Source organism: Mangifera indica, chromosome 7 (assembly GCF_011075055.1).
Source record: "Mangifera indica cultivar Alphonso chromosome 7, CATAS_Mindica_2.1, whole genome shotgun sequence".
Lineage (NCBI taxonomy): Eukaryota > Viridiplantae > Streptophyta > Magnoliopsida > Sapindales > Anacardiaceae > Mangifera > Mangifera indica.
The window spans coordinates 15278156-15295590 of NC_058143.1; the positions used below are offsets into that span (position 1 = coordinate 15278156).

A 17435-nucleotide genomic window follows, 5' to 3' on the forward strand; every position below is an offset into this window, starting at 1 on the left:
CATGTGAAAATGCCCCCCCTTCCCTCTTCCTTAAATAATTGGTCCCAGTCTCTGCATGTCTTCACGTGCCCTGATTCCTCCCATCTCCACTCCTGTTAATTACACCATCACCTTCTGCATAGGATTCTAAGGCCCCATATGAAATTTTTATTTATTGATTCATATGATAACAATATTCATATTCAAATGTATAATAATCTTTTTTTTTATATATTTTTAGACGTACAATTATCTAGAGCCTCCAATCAGCTGAGGGTGATTTCAACTGTGGGTGAAAAAGAGCTTTAGACTCTTCTTATGATAAGACAAAATTCTTGATAAATGAGAGAGAGGAAAGAGAAAAGGGAAGAAGGGGTTTGGTTTTCTTTTTCTTTTGATTTGTAATGTTGTGTTGTTTGCATCATTTTGCCAATTCACAGTGAGTGAGAAAGAGCAAGAAAATCTTGAGAGAAAAGGTAAGAAAGAAGGAAAATCTTAAAACCCTTTGAAAAAATAATCATGTTTGATGGAGTTCCAGCTGACCAGTTGCACCAGTTCATAACTACTTCATCTACAAGGCCTTCTTCTCTTCCTCTTCCTCTCCCTTTTCCTTTTTCCTCTTCATCTCTTCAACATCACTATCACCATCATGCCTCCAACACCGGTATTTTCCCTACTTTTGATCCTTACACTTCCACCCCTCTTCCTTCTCAACAAGTTCTACAGCTCCCCCACTATCATTTTTTGCACCCATTGCACCACCACCAGCAATACTCACCAGCCCAGAAACATCATCAAGAAAAACAAGACGACAATAACAGCAACGGCAGCTTGGTGGCTATGAATTTCGAGATTGAAAGGGATAGATCCATAACGGAACCAGATGAAATTGATGCAGCTTGGTCTAATGAAGAAGTACTTGCACTGTTGAGGATCAGATCTAACTTTGAGAATTGGTTCCCGGAATTCACCTGGGAACATGTATCAAGGTACCTTTTCTCCTTTCTATGCAATTTGTTCAATTTTTATCCTCATTTTTTCTTATTTTGGTAACTGCAAAATAAGGTGAAATTAGGGTTGAAGGTGGATTATTTATATATTCATGGGGTAATTCATACAGTGACTCATGAAATCATGGAATTTTGTGACTTGAATGAGGTGCTGTAGTACTTTTAGCTGTTGGTTTCTTCATGAAATTTACCCCAGTAGCTCAATCGGGATCGTCAAAGCTACAGTAAGAGAGAGAATCGTTAAAGAAAGAAGTTCCCGCTGACTCCTCCTGTATAAATTAATAAAATTAATAGATATTGTAAAACACAGAGAATAAATGCTCATGGTCATCTTGGTTTTATGCATTTATGATATGTGCAGGAAGCTTGAAGAGATCGGGTACAAGAGGAGTGCAGAAAAGTGTAAGGCGAAATTTGAAGAGGAGAGCAGAAGCTTCAACAGCATTAATAATTACAACAAAAGCTATAGATTTTTGAGTGAATTTGAAGAGGTTTATAATGGTCATCATCAAAACCAGGTGGTGGTTGCTCAAGATAATAACAAGAAGATGGAGAAGCCACGAGAAGAAGAAGAAGAAGGAGAAAAATACGACGAGATGGAAGGTGATATGTTGGATGAAGATTCGAAGAAAGAGGAGATAAGTGTGGGGCATCCAAGTGAGGATAATGAGACATTGGTGGAGAAATCAAAAGGCAAGAAGAAGAGGAAAAGAAAGGAGTTTGAGATGTTCAAAGGCTTTTGTGAAGACATTGTAAAGAAGATGATGGCCCAACAAGAGGAGATGATGAATAAGCTTCTTGAAGACATGGTGAAGAGAGATGAAGAGAAACTTGCCAGAGAAGAAGCTAGGAAGAAACAAGAGATGGATAGGATTAATAAGGAGCTTGAAATTAGGGCTGATGAACAAGTCATTTCTGGTGATAGACAATCCACCATAATCAAATTCTTAAAGGCCTTCACTTCTTCTGAAACTCTGTGCTTTGATAAGGTACTCAACACTTTAAATTCGTCCACTTCATCTACACAAAACAATCTAGAAATGCCCACTTCAGCTAGCCATCAAGTTTCATCTTTTTCTCCAAACCAAAGCAGTCAAGTGACATCCTCTTCAGTACCACCCGAGCCTTTAGCACCACAAGACCCCGGTTTAAATCTAGCTGAGCCTTTAGCACCACAAGACCCCAGTTTAAATCTGGCTCCAATCCAAAACCCTAATTCTCCCAAAGCCCGAGACATGCAAAACCCACCAACAACTTTTTTCTCAAAACAAATTGCCACTCAAAATCATGGAAGTACCATTGACAAAGAAGACCTCGGCAAGAGATGGCCAAGAGATGAAGTGTTTGCACTGATAAACCTAAGGTGCAGCCTCTACAACAATGGAGAAGACAAAGAAGGAGCGGCGGCGGCGGCGGCAAAGACTCCATTATGGGAGAGAATTTCACAAGGGATGTCAGAGCTTGGATACCAAAGAAGTGCAAAAAGGTGCAAAGAGAAATGGGAGAACATCAACAAGTACTTCAGGAAAACCAAGGATAAAAACAGGAAGAGATCACTTGACTCAAGAACATGCCCTTATTTTCATCAACTAAGCAATTTGTATAATAAAGGAACACTTGTAGCACCCTCCGATGCCACAGAAAACTGCTCCACAGCCTTGCCGGAAAATCACCATCCTTCTTCTTCTCAAGGAGGTTCTAGTGCTGATTCAATTGTTCATCAAGATGAGAAATTTTTGGTTCAAGCTGAGCCTCCTGCAGCTTTCGATTTTGATTTCTAATTTGCAAATTTTTGTGATTAGACAGTAACTTTTATTGTAATTTATCTTATATGGTTTGTATGTTGGAGGACATATAAATATATATAGATTTGTTTTGAAGTTGTATCGTGGTGATCACCGAAAAGATACACGAAAAATGAAGAGTGAAAATGGAGGAGAAGTTGTGTTTTGCTACATGTGAGAAAGACATTCTTCAGAAGAATTCAGTGTTGTTCCCGAATAAGGTAAACAATACGGTGGGAAATTTGGAATTTTTTTCAACCAAGAAATTGCTTTTGAAATGGATTAATTTTGTTGCAGAGTGGTACCAAATTAAATCATTTTTCTCTTTTATTTTCTGAAATAAGAATCAAGAAACAGAAATGGCCAATAATGCTATTGCCACTCCACTTCTCCTTCTATAAATGTTAAACTCACTACAGTTTGACCAAATGGCATTAATAAGAATCAAGAAAAAAAAAAGGTTGATGTAAGTTTCTAAATTTTATAAAGAATAAGAAGTTTGATAATCTTGATGATGAGACAATGAAATTTGACTAAGACTAATGCTTATAGATACAATTGTTTGGCTGGCCTTGCAAGGGAGACTGCGTACCAGGGACCATCTCCAGGTCATGATCATATCGCATCATCTAAGTGAGTGTTATGTGGATACTTTTCTCAATCTCACGACTATCTTTTTCTTCAATTGTGTTTTCTCTTCCTATGTATCAAGGGAGGTCTCAGCCAAGACAATTATGATTTGGTTGATTTTCCCCATGGTTCTCTTTGCTCTAATGGATTGTCACTCATCTCCACCACAAAGATAATTTCAAACACATCCTTACATAATTAGTCCTCTCAACTACGATTTATTCACTATGGTATGAGTGGAATACCCAGATATTTTATTATCAACTCAACTATTACAAAATCATCATTACTAATATATACACTCTTGTTTAAGTCAAGATTCACGATATAACCTTTATTTTTGACATTTCACCACAGTTTAATATTATTTGACATATAAGTCGATTTTTATTTTTTGTATTGAATTCTTATTATCGAATTTTTGAACTAATGTTTGGCTGGACTATCACTTTTCGATTTTAACCTTTTTTTCGTGATTGAGGTTTAAGTTGAAACAAGAAAACTTATAATTATTTGTTAAATTGTTATTAAGACAAACCTCCTCCTTTCACATCGTCTTGTATTGGCAGCGCATTTGTATAGTGGGAAGTTTTGAGTCTTTGCATTAGCATCTCTTAGGGCAATGTCTCTTATGCTTTTCTTGTATATATAAAATTAACATTTTATTTTTTAAAAAAAATTAAACGCAATATTTATAATTATATATTTTCTTGACATTAGGATGAGATTTTGCTCTTTTTTTTTCTTCTAAAATTAGGTAATATTAAGTGCAATAAAATATCAAAAATAAATATTAAACTTTACAAGATTAAATATAAAATATTTTTATAGGATTTAAATAAAATTGGCCTCATTAATCCCACTACATACATATAAGCCATGATGCTAAAATCATAAAATATAATTCACAACTATCTCATCAACCATTATCCTCTCATAATTACCTCTTTACCAATTTCTTATTTCATCCAACCCCATTTATATATAAAACCATGACAATATTGCACAAATAATTATAGAACTCAATGATATAAACATAGATAGGAAAAAAAAAAAGGTACTTTAATTATTCATATTGTTATAACTAATTCAGATTATTAATATTCTACCATGAACCTCATAAATTTATGAATAAAATTATATGCATAAATAAATTGAATAAATTTTTGTGTATAATCTAAGGTAACAGTTTGTGATTAAATGATATGGTTGTTTACTTTTTTTTCTCACTCCAAAAGCATCTAATCAGATGTTATTATATCAGGTTGTATATAAAATTTTATATAATATATTTGTATATATAATATTACTCAAAATTTATTAGCTTGCGGTATAAATAACTAGACACTTTTAAGTTATTCTATATTTTTTTACTAATTTTATATATATATATATATATATATATATATATATATATATATATATATATAAAATATACTATTTATAACCCTCTCAATTCAATTTGAATCATGTATCATAATATGTATCGAAAACTGAATTTTTTATATCGTTATCATATCATATCGTATGATACCCTTTTAAAAAATAATATAATAAAATATTAATAAATTTTAATTGACGTTATCATTTTAAAAAAATCAAAAATATCTCTAAAATTTTAAATTTTCATATATATATTTTTATTATAACATCATTTTTCTTAAAAATGTGTATTAATTTGTATCATAAAATTTAAATTATATTGTACGAGATATTTATAATATCATATTAATTTAATATATCCTAAGATATATATTTTATTATTTTTATTATAATATATATTATAAGATATTTATAACCATAGTTGAATGAATTATTGTTGGATACATGGAAGAGTTGAAAATAATGATAGATGGGAGAGAATGCAAGGAAATTTGAAAACGGAGAAGCTAAAATACAAAAATGTACAGTGACAACACAAATACATGACATTATATAAGGGGACCTACCACATTAGTCTTTATACGATGCATATAAACAAAATACTTGAAACAAAACTGTGCCGTTTTTGTCCTTGTATAGTAATCCTCAACTGCAGGTGGGTCCTCCTCCTTGACCGATGCACTGCCGACCACGTATCAACTTCACATGTGATGCTCTGTCTCGTCTGATCCCCTCTCAGGCGGGCAGGATCATGCTGAGTTGGTGCACGTGCGTGCATATCGGACGGCTCTGCATGATGCCTGCGTGCACGTGTGTAGGTGTCTAATTTCTTGGAAAAGTCAGCATGATCAAGTGATTTGACTTGTGTCTCTCTAACCTTCGGCAGGGTTAAATGATCTTGGATTACAATGATTTCAGTGTCAAGTTGATTTTGATTTTTGGTTATGGAAAAGGACTATTTCCCACCCATAGTTTAGCCCATTCTTAAACTTATATTCACGGAAGGTCAAAAATTCTTTTTTAATTCATAACCAAATTATCATCTATTTTTTTAATTAGGGATAAGGATAAAATCGTCATTATTTTACTGTTTAAAACCTTAAAACTTTATAATTTCACCATTTCCCTCCTTCAGGTTTTAAAAACTAACAACTAATCCATCTTCAAAGTTTAAAAAATTTAGATTTCACTCCTAGGGTTTGCTTCCTTCTTCAACCGACACATTCAATCGATCTCCCACTCCCACTACAAAGGATAACGAAGGACGACCCTTCCTCACCCCAGATGTAGACGACGAAGCGTTGTCTTTTGTCGTCTAGGTGGAGCGACAAAGAGAGATCTCTGTCTCTTCATCACACTGTGCGACGGGGAGATGAAAATTTCTTCGTCATACCAGGAGAAGGAGGAGGCTGATGACGAGGTCGGAAGATGAAGTTAAAGAATGAGAGTGAAACTGTTATTTTTGAAAGTTATGGGGGGCGGCTGTTTTTTGAAAAATATAGAAACCCTTAGTTTGGGGGTGAAAATGTTACTTTTTAAAGTCTAAAAACTTTAAGTAATGGTGAAATGTTAGTTTTTAAAACCTATGGGGGGTGAAAAGTAATAAAGTTTATAACTTTTTAATATAAACAGTAAAATGATTATTTTACCCCTCTCTTTAACAGAAAAAATAGACGACAGTTTGGTCATGGATGGAAAAAGTGGTTTTTGATTTACCGTGGGTATAGGTTTGAGAATGGGGTAAACAATGGGTGGGAAATAGTCTTTTTCCCTTTTGGTTACGGAGATTCTGATATATATTATTTTTTAATAAAGGTAATGGGTTAAAATTTTGATGTTGGATCAACCCACAAAATCCATGGGCCAAAATCTCGGTCCAAACCCAAAGCCGAGGCCCAAATTCAGGCCCAGCTTCCAAACCAAGCCCCAATAATCAAAGAGAGTCGAATTATAACTAACTTATTTTAAAAAATAGACATTATAAAGATATTATTATCATAAGAGTAATATTATATATACAAATTTATTTATATAAATTAAAATAATAATAAAATTTTAATTTTGAAGTGAAAAAAATAAATAATCATATCATCTAATTACAAACTATCATCTCAATTTGTACATATAAATTTGTACAATTTGTTTATATACATAATTTTATTTTTATCAATTTTTATTATTTAATGTAAATTTGAGTATGTGTGTGAGGTCTAAACTCAAATATGTTAAGTAAATCGATGTGATTGACCATTTCTCATGGTCCAACATGTGACGCATAATATATAGTTGATGCCACCAATTACATTAGAATGTGACAAAGAAATTATATATATATATATATATATTTTATACATAATTTAGATATATAAATGATATGATATCATTTGATTGTATATTACTTTATTTTTAATTCAAAATTATCTAATTATATAATGACATATCATTTATGTATCTAAAATATATACGTATAATATTATTGTTAAATTATTATAAGAAGAAGAATGAAATATTTGGATTGTGCATAGCATTTATTGTTTATTTGAGCTCATTTAGGCATTGTTGCTTACCACTTTTTACCTATATCAAACCCTACTTTCCCTTTTATGTAGAAAACCATTTTTCTCATTTGATTTTTTTTTTTTAAAGTCCACTTTTGCTAAGAATTAAAAAAGAAAAGAAAGTCCCGACTTCTAATATAATGCAGTCGAATGGATAAAGAAAACTAGAAGTCTTTCTAAAATTTGTAGCAAATACATCGTTTTCTTTATTGATTCCTCTTCTCTAATTTGTTTTTATTAGTGTTTTAACTCTTTTCTCTTTTATTTTTTCAATTATCGCTTTCATGGATTGTCAATATTTTAATATAGCATGTTCAACACTTCCCACCTTACTCACTTGGAATAAAATTTATTTTAATTTTTTGTTGCTCTATATTGCTTTATTAATTTGGTCTTTAATAACCCACAAAAATAGTATTAACCTTCAAAGTTGTTGAGATATGAGTACAATTTGATAGAGCATGCTCACTGACTGTTCATCTCTTTGATAAACTTTTTAATTATATGAAGTTTAGTATATGCTTTAACTTTTAAGGGTTACAATAAAACTATGCATATACATCTTTAATATACAATTTAGGTACACAAATTATGTGTTATCATGCGATTTGATGATTTTGAATTAAAAATAAAACAATACCTAATTACATGATAACACATCATTTATATATCAAAATTATATATCAAAAGTGTGCACATATAACATTGCTCTAAGGGTTATTATAATATATACCCATGTAAAGTCTTAATTCCATATGCACCCACAATTAAAAAGTAATGTTTGATTATACATTTTAAAAATAAAAGGTACAACTATGACATCTCTAGGTAAATTCTAAATTAACAAAATATGAAAGAGATGTTAAATTTATATATACATCTCACATTGATTGAAAATGTTAAGATAGAACTAGTTAAATAGCATATAAACTCCTTAAATTATCAAAACACTTTTCATGTTGTAAAACGACTCCCAACTTTTATGTGTTATTTCCCTGAATTAGGTAGTTTCCTTTTACATGAATGATTTTATGGAAAAGTGTCATGTTCCCTTTTTTTTGAACTTTTCTAAGTAAGAGATAGTGATGGGTTGCTCTCCGGTAAAGGAACAACCAGCTAGCTCTTACCCACAAAACTTACTTCCAACTTAGCATATGATTTAGATGTCAGTTGGACAATACTCTCAATTGATGGGCCTAGACACGGTTCCATCCATAGGCATAATGGTCGTGCTGGGGTGAACCCAATATAGTTTGACACAACCAATTGATATGTTTATTAATATCTAAAGGTTAGATATGATATTGCCCTATCTTTTAATATAGGATTTAAATATAATTTTTATTTTCTAAAAATATTATGATAGTCAAAATGTTTTTAAAGAAATAATTTTCTAATGCAATCTTGAGAATTAGTCTTAATTTTGTTTTTTATTTAATTTAAAAATAGCTTTTGAATGTTATAAATACATTAAATACACTTTCTGTTAGCGGAAGTAACACAAATTCAGGATTATTGAAAACATACCCAATTTAGAAATCTGAAACTTTAGTGATGTAATGCCCTCCTGACGGAATCCATAACATATTTTGCTGGATTTGCTTCCTTATTTTCTATAAAATTTCTTCCAAATGATAGAGTATTGAAGTGAAAGAAGTTTTGTAATTTTTAGCGTAAGTTACTTGTATTCCAATGGAAGTTACGCTTATTTTGTAAAAAATGAGGTGACAGTTAACTTCAATAACTGTCAAGGGTAAAACAAGTAATTCTCATATATATAAGGATTAATTTTATATTTTAACCCTAATAGATTGGGTCAACCCATTATGAATAGACCGGATCCAATACTGTCAAATACTAAATAATCAAAATACAACTCAAAATGTTAAATTATATTTTGAAAATCATTTGCAAGTTACAAATCACATGACCCATATTTGAATTCAATAAAATTATGTCTATTTATTTTTAATACATAATTCGTATATAAAATAGATGTGTTATCATGTGATTGGATATTTGATAAGTGTCATTTATTTTTTTTAATAAAGTTAAATGTGAAAGGGTATCGCACTAATTTTTTTTTATTTAGTTTTAAATATTAACCATAATTATAATTTTTTATTATTTTTCTTTTTTCTGTTTATTTTCTTTATTTTAAATCTAAACTTGCAAATTGTGGACTAGTAAAGACCAAATCGACTATAGAAAATATATTTAAAAGGAAATTCTTTTACTAGTTAAGAAGCAAAGATATCAAGTAAAGAAATTTCCTTTTTTTATCGGCATAGATGTTGTTTCAGATTAATGGAAATTTAAATTATTTAATTTTAAGAATAATAAGTAATGACCCCCAAAGGATTTTAAAATGTCTAATAAATTAAATTAGCAATAAAATAAATAATAAAATTATATATATATATATATATATATATTTATAAGTAAATATATTTTATATATATATAGATATATTATTGTATAATGATATTATTTTAAATTAATAATAAAATAATATTTAATTATATTAATTTTGAATATTTAATACTATTTTATTATTTAATTTAAAATTATTTAATTATATAAACAATTAAAAGAAAAAATTGATACTGGATCTAAGATAAAAGTAATTGGAGTGTAATTGTTTTGTTTGTTTGTTTCTCTCGCAAATAGAAAATGTAGGCAGCTCCTCCATTCGCCATTTTTCCCAACTCCGCTTCGTTGACAGTCAAACTTTGCTGCATTCCTCTAGTTCCTTTCTTGTTTCTTCCTCTAAGTTACGCTCCTCTACCCTCACTCTATTCTCCGCCTCAGCTTTGTCACTTTCTAAGCGCACACACCAATGGCTGAACCTGGACAGCTGCTTCAGCCGCCTCTCCTTCTGTTTCCACTTAAACGCTGTCTTCTTTCTTAGTTTCTTTGCAAATGCCGAAGCCTGCTTCATTCCTAGCTTCCTGATCTCTTCGGATCAATTATATCCTCTACATTCTGGTACTTCTATTTTCATTTTTAGCCTCCTCAACCTACATTTGTTCTTTTCATCTTCTGCTTTGAGATTCAGCTTCTTTTAGTTTTTTTAGATCTCAGAATATGGTATTTATGAGGCCATTAATTTTTTTGGATTTTTTTTGGTTAATTTTTAAGCCTACAAAATATGTGGTGTAAGAGTCTGACTATACTCAGTTAGATATTTTCTTTCTTTTTTCTGTTACTGTTTTCCTTTTCTTTTTTTTTCTATTTCTCTTTATTATGAAGCCCCACTTAATGAAGCTTACTGCAACTAAATGGCTAAGTTCATGCTTTAAATCTTGAGATTAGATTGCAAGTATTCAGCTTTTTACGCTTTGAAATCATAGTTCATTGCGTAATTGCTTTCAATCATGCAATGTGCTATGTTAGGCTCCATAATTTTTGAAAAATTTTATATTTTATTCAATAAAAAAAGGGGTTTTGGATAGTTTGCAGACAAGACAGGGCTTCAATAGCAAAAATTCTTGTTCCTTTTTCTTGGCTTCCAAGGCCTTTTTAGTGTTTATTTATTTATTTTATTTTTGAAGGGATACTTCTACATGTTCTTCTCCATATATCTGATGAAGATTTGTTTGCTTATAAGGGTGCGCATTTGTTGAGTAACTTAGATAGTGTAACTTCTCTTTGTTGTACATTTATATTGCACTTTTTGAGTATTATGAATATTCTGATTTCTCATGGCAATGAAAGTTGCTGGTCTACGCCCAGGAAAGGTTTTCAAGCGGACCTTTAAAATGGAGCAATATGAGACACTAGAACAAATTGGGAAGGGAGCCTTCGGTTCAGCTCTTCTTGTGAGGCATAAACATGAAAAGAAGAAGTAAGAATGATACTCACATTTCTTTCTCTTTTTGTCACTTGCTATATGGAGTTTAGTCAATAGAGAATTGAAGTATGATATTGTGATTTATCTTTTGATTATTGGTTTATGTTTTCATTCTGCTTCCTTGGGTATATCAAGGTATGTGTTGAAAAAAATTAGGCTTGCCCGTCAGACTGATAGGTCTCGTAGATCTGCTCATCAGGAGGTGGGTATCCTTTCTTACGATTTGTCTCCATCAAATGTTGATATCCCATAGTTGCATTACCCGACTGAATTTGTATCTTCATATGTTTTCATTTCATTCATTTTATCCCAGAAGTTTCTTCTTATAGTAAAAAATATGAAATGTAGGCTGTGTTGTTTTCTTTCTATTTTTAAAATAACAAAAAAGGGTACTACCTGAATTCTTTACCATGCAAATTTGTATGTTTTATCCAAGGATTTAGAAATTCAGAACTGGTAATGATAAGTTCTAGTGACAGAATATATTGCAATTGAATATGAAACATTTTTGTTGCACTTGAAACTGAACCTTTTTCTGCTTCATATAGATGGAGCTTATTTCTAAAATATGCAATCCTTTTATTGTGGAGTACAAAGATTCTTGGGTAGAAAAGGTATGCTATTCTTGTATTAAATTCTGAGAAGCCATATGAGTTTATTTTATTTTTTAAATGATGTTCTCTCCTTCCATTACTGCTGATAAAGGATGCAGCTGTCTACCTATTTTACTTTCAGATTTTACCCCATGTTTTAATTTAAGACTGCTCAACATTTTGTTTAAGTTAAATGCTCAAAGAATGTGAATTAAATCTAGCAAACATAATTTTCTTCACTTTCATGTAGACTGATTAACCGAGGACATTCCTCACCCTCACCTTGAAAATATTACTAAACCTGCCCCAACTATATTAGTGCTGCCATAATTTGATCAACCCAAAGACTAGGCCCTCATCTGCAGCTATGATGGCCATCTCAAGTTACCAGTGAACGCGTTTTCTTCAACCGAGCTTTATACCACATCGGCACCTGACTGTTTACTAATGGACTAACATTGGTTATGTTTGATTTGGTGCCTTTGTTTCAGGGTTGCTATGTATGTATTATCATAGGCTATTGTGAAGGAGGAGACATGTAAGTTTACTTTATTCACAATGTTGAGATATCTGGAATAATAGTTGATCTGCTCTGTCTTGAGCCTGAAAAACTTCAGCTGTGTTGTGATGCTTTTCATGTGATACAGGGCAGAAGCTATAAAGAAAGCTAACAACAAGCTTTTTTCTGAAGAGGTTTTTTCCTTTTTAAATTATCTTTTCCCCTTTCTTTTGGGCTGTTGTGGCAAAAGTAATTTTCACTTTCCTTGCACATAATGCATCTCCTATTTATCAGAAACCGTTGTATCTGATAGCCAAATATTGCACTCTTAACAGAAGCTCAGTAAATGGCTTGCTCAACTCCTGATGGCGCTTGACTTCTTGCATGCAAATCATATTCTTCATCGTGATGTCAAGGTAAGTTATATATTGTTGCAAACTTGAAGAGAATACTACTATCAGTCCAGGTTCTTGAAGTTGCTCATACTGATTATGTTTCATGAATCTTTCAGTGTTCTAATATATTCTTGACTAAAGATCAAGACATTCGTCTTGGTGAGTGTCCTTTTATTTCTCATCCTTCTCCTTAAGGAGATTATAGTTTCAATAAACAAGCGGTGAACAACCATGCAGGTGATTTTGGACTGGCCAAGATTTTGACTTCAGATGATCTTGCTTCATCTGTAAGTGATATGACTTGGATAAGTGTTTTTAATTCTGAGCTTCTGCTTGTGTTCACTGACTTCTTTAATGAGGATTGTCATAATTTAATTCAGGTTGTAGGCACGCCAAGCTATATGTGTCCTGAGCTTCTTGCTGATATACCATATGGTTCCAAGTCTGATATTTGGTCTTTAGGTAATGTTTAGAATGTGTGCAGAAGTATTTGGCCTTAGTGCATTATTGAGTTCAGAGGGCTGCGTATGTATTTATTTATCTTGAATATCTGTTATACAGGATGCTGTATATATGAAATGACTTCACTTAAGCCCGCATTTAAAGCATTTGTAAGTTTTTGGAGCCCTGTCTTATTGCTTGGTAAATTTTAAAGTTTGTTGTTCTTATCTTTTACCTGTGCGTTTACATTTGAAATCTTGACTCAGGAGTTATCGCAATTTATTTAATTTGTAGATACCTCATAGATCTGATTCTTTTATTTAGACAGGCATAGTAGGATGTGTCTTTCTAATTTTGAATTCAGTCAAGAGTTTTTTTTTTTTTAAATTTCTGATGAGGATAATGTTATTTTTACCCATTTCTTGCATAGGACGTATCCTCTTTGTATTGAGTTTCCAGTTTATATGCAGAGAAGCTCTGGAAAATTAATTTTTAAAAGTTAATGATGGTTGTTGTTGCTTTACTTTCCTTAGTTCTTAAACGACTTTGTCTTTTAAATTTCACCAAATACGCAGAGTTGTTTAAACACAAAAGGGAAATTCCTTTAGTTTGCTTGGAAAAAGAAAGGAAAATACAATAGAGTGCTCAAACTATTGTCGAACCAGCTTCGAGCACCTGAGGTTGTAGGGTGATTACTTGATTATTCTAATATTCTTGCTTGCCAAACGAAAAAAAAAAAAAATCATCCATAAACCATGCATCTCTATCTTAAGATTTTTTTAATCTATAGGCAGACTCTAGATATTCCTGGACTGATCATGAGAATAATATCAACATAAGTAATACCAGGAGGCTTTCCTGTAAATTCTGTTTTATATCTAACTGTCTTGGACATCAGCAACTTTGTTATGAATTTCGTACATATTTTTGTTTTTTCTTTTAAAAATGGTTTTCTGTTTTGAGCAGGATATGCAAGCTCTCATCAACAAAATAAATAAATCAATAGTGGCTCCACTTCCAACAAAATATTCTAGTGCATTGTAAGTTCTCATCCAATTGTAATTGATATTCCTGTTCATGTCAATTGCAAGATGACTCTACGTAAATGGCAGTTGATTATGCTTTCTTTGATGAAGGATATTATTACAATTATTATTGTTATCAAACAATCCAGTCCCGTGCACTGTATGAGGTTAATAATTAATAGCAAGATTGGTTGAGGATAACATGAAGTTTCAAATGATTTTGGGATATTCAGTTTTATATTACACATTTTACATCTCTAACCATTAAAATTTAATTTAATTTGATTATGTCAACTTTTATTTAGTAAATGCTAATAGTCTAATCATAATGCTTGATTTTGCTTTCAGCCGAGGTCTTGTTAAAAGCATGCTGCGGAAGAATCCAGAGCTTAGGCCAAGTGTATGTATATTCTCTCTAAGCTATCTATGCTTTTCTAAAAGCATCCTAGTTATTTAGTATATGACGACAAACATACATCAAAGATGATCTACAAAATTTTTAACAATAATTCAATCATACTGAGTTGGCTATATAAAATTAAATGATGTTTATCTGATGTGTCATGTTGATGCCTTTATCCTTTGTGGTAAAATCCTGTGTGAATGGTTCTTGAGAAGGAAGAAAAATGATATTGTGGTTAACTCAATTTAAAATGAAAATACGCATCTCTTGGTTCACTATATACTGTGTGTTTCACAGCATATTATGCCCCGCCTCTACAATGAAGTGAGATGTCAAAATTTTTCTGTGAAATTTCTGCTCATGGTTAATTTCATTTCTTAAAACATCCAGGAACTAACTAAACTTATTAGCTTTTCTGGCTCTCTTAGTTGAAAGTGAAATCAGTAGAAGAAAATTTAATAAATGGAATGAAATTGGTTGTTTGGGTGTGGTTTATTTGTTCTCTCAGTTTAACTGCAGACACCTGCGCAGAAGGTACAAGGTCATCTGCTTGTGATATGAATGGGATACTTTTGTTTTCTCTGCTGCATCTTCTGTTTCTTGTCCATTGGTACCCTGGAAGTCATTGTTTGTTTGGATATCTGCTCTTTCTTGAGAATATTGGTGCTCTTTTATTTATCCTTTTTCCTCTCATTTGAAGTTATAATATGGCAGGCTGCAGAACTGCTCCAGCACCCACACCTTCATCCTTATGTTCTGAAGGTTCATCTTAAAATTAATAACCCTAGACGCAATACTTTACCTGCCCGCTGGCATGAGTCTAGTTTCATAAAGAAGACACGATTTTCTGAGCCAGACTGTGTTCGTGTTGCCTATTATAGGACAAAGCAACATTCATTCAGCAATGATAGGAATTTGAATCCTAGTATATCTGGAGCTGAGCAAGATTCTGTATCTTCTACTAAAGGTATAAGCGATACTCCAGGTTATTTGAGTCGAAGGTTATCAGCATTATCTGTTGAAAGCAGTCATGAAGGAACTGTCATCTGTAAGCCAATTGCTTCAAAAACTGCAAGTGTTACCAAGATTCAGAGGTTTATTCCAGCAAAAGTTTCTGCTGGTCGTAAGAGACAGTCAGAGCCCTTAAAGAAACATGAATTTGTATGATTATACAAAACTTTCTTCTGCAAACATACTCACATAAAGATCTGTCCTGTTCACAAGTGTAATTTTTGCTAGTTTCATTGTTCTAACATTTGAATTCCTTGTTTGTGCAGAATCCTGTTTCACATACTCCAACAAAAAATGCTGTACCTACAAATCGCAGAGCATCTTTGCCATTACCAACAAGAACTGCAATCCAAGAATTGCCTTGCAGACCTAGTACTGGTATTCTTCGCCGTGTTAAATCTCCAGATGTTTCTGTTAATGAGCCTCGAATTGACAGGATAGCTGAATTCCCGTTAGCCTCATATGAGGACGCCTTCTTTCCCATCCCTAGAAGCTCACCAACCTCTGCACAAGGCTCTTCTGGTTCACCACAATATGTTGACCATTCAATCACAAAAGACAAATGTACAGTTCAGATTCGTGATAGAACCTCTGCTCCCAATTTCACTGAAGCCTGGCAGGGAATTCAGTGCAACATGTTCCAGGTGAAAGAAGAGGAAGGAAGCAACTCATCTGATCACAATGCAACAGCAGGGGCTTCCAGCCGGACTTCATCAGACACAAGACGCTGTCGGTTTGACACCTCATCATACCAGCAACGTGCTGAGGCTTTGGAAGGACTGCTTGAATTTAGTGCAAGATTGCTACAAGACGAAAGGTATGATGAGCTCGGGGTACTACTTAAGCCTTTTGGACCTGGCAAAGTGTCACCTAGGGAGACTGCAATCTGGTTGACTAAGAGTTTCAAAGAAAACACTCTCAAGCAACATGATTGACTAACACCAAAAATCTGCTGCCACTTGTGTACCATATCTGTAGAGGCAACAGTCTTTAGAGTACAAGTGTATTAGTTTGTTTTTTGTCAATCATATAGGCAATAGGCATTTAACAAATTTAACATTTATCTGAGTCTCAGGTCCCCTGGTTTTGATTAACATTGATAATGTTGTATTATAGGTCATGGATACGAGCTCTTAGTTTTTCAAAATGAGGGTAGGTTGTAGAAAACTATAGCTCAAATGCAGTCACTAGACTTGTATTATATTCTGTATCTCCATGAACATTTCTTTCTAGGAATTTTGGAACTCCTATCCTGATCATGGAATACATTTTGATATTTTTATATTTATGTAAGTTTTAACTCAGATGCCAGAATTTACAATCTGATATTCAACCTCCATTGTCTTTGTTCATTGGGCTCATTACAGTCTTATTTCAATCTGTTTTGAAACATGCAATTATTAAAACTTAACCCTTCTTTCAAGTACCCTTCTTTTAAGGAGCTTTATCTCAGACTACTTTGAAGTCCCTTTCAATTACACCATGAGTTTGAGCTAATTATCATAGATATGGATTAATTTAAAAAAAAAAAAAATTGATTCTACAGTCAGGCTAATTACTGCAGTAAACTATTCTTGAGAAGTCTAATCTATATTTTCCTTGATGTGTACAGGATTCAGTTCAATTTCAATAGATCAAACCAGCTAAACTGGACTAATTCCCTTGTCTACACTAGCATACAAACGAAAGAATGGTGATGACTTTTCTACTTTGAAGGAAAAATAAGGACTAAATTGAACAAATGCAAAGGCTTGGATGTCTACAGAATTTATTAACAGGAGAAAATAAAAAGTCTCTTCTACTTCCGATTCCGAAGACAAAAAAAAAAAAAATACTAAGTGGAGCAGTTGGGAAAACTCCAACAAGGTAGA

General features: G+C 32.4%; 2 protein-coding genes across 6 annotated transcripts; both read left to right on the plus strand.

Moving 5' to 3' along the window:
* Positions 1–286: 286 nt before the first annotated feature.
* LOC123220715 (trihelix transcription factor GTL2-like) lies at positions 287–2869 on the plus strand. Its single transcript, XM_044643271.1, has 2 exons — positions 287–968; positions 1351–2869. Exons 1-2 carry the CDS (start codon positions 499–501, stop codon positions 2768–2770), a joined length of 1890 nt encoding a protein of 629 aa, XP_044499206.1. The 5' UTR covers positions 287–498; the 3' UTR covers positions 2771–2869.
* Positions 2870–10011: 7142 nt separating this feature from the next.
* On the plus strand, positions 10012–16848 carry LOC123220254 (serine/threonine-protein kinase Nek1-like). Of its 5 annotated transcripts, none has more exons than XM_044642349.1 (15): positions 10012–10332; positions 11062–11191; positions 11333–11399; positions 11746–11811; positions 12282–12328; positions 12438–12483; positions 12625–12705; positions 12801–12843; positions 12922–12971; positions 13065–13146; positions 13246–13295; positions 14092–14165; positions 14499–14550; positions 15268–15714; positions 15831–16848. In XM_044642349.1, exons 2-15 carry the CDS (start codon positions 11106–11108, stop codon positions 16497–16499), a joined length of 1860 nt encoding a protein of 619 aa, XP_044498284.1. In that variant the 5' UTR covers positions 10012–10332; positions 11062–11105; the 3' UTR covers positions 16500–16848. The 5 variants fall into 5 exon arrangements, with proteins under 5 accessions (XP_044498284.1, XP_044498283.1, XP_044498285.1 ...); XM_044642348.1 differs by having other exon boundaries at positions 11080–11191; XM_044642350.1 differs by lacking the exon at positions 10012–10332 and adding an exon at positions 10396–10955 and having other exon boundaries at positions 11080–11191.
* Positions 16849–17435: the final 587 nt, after the last annotated feature.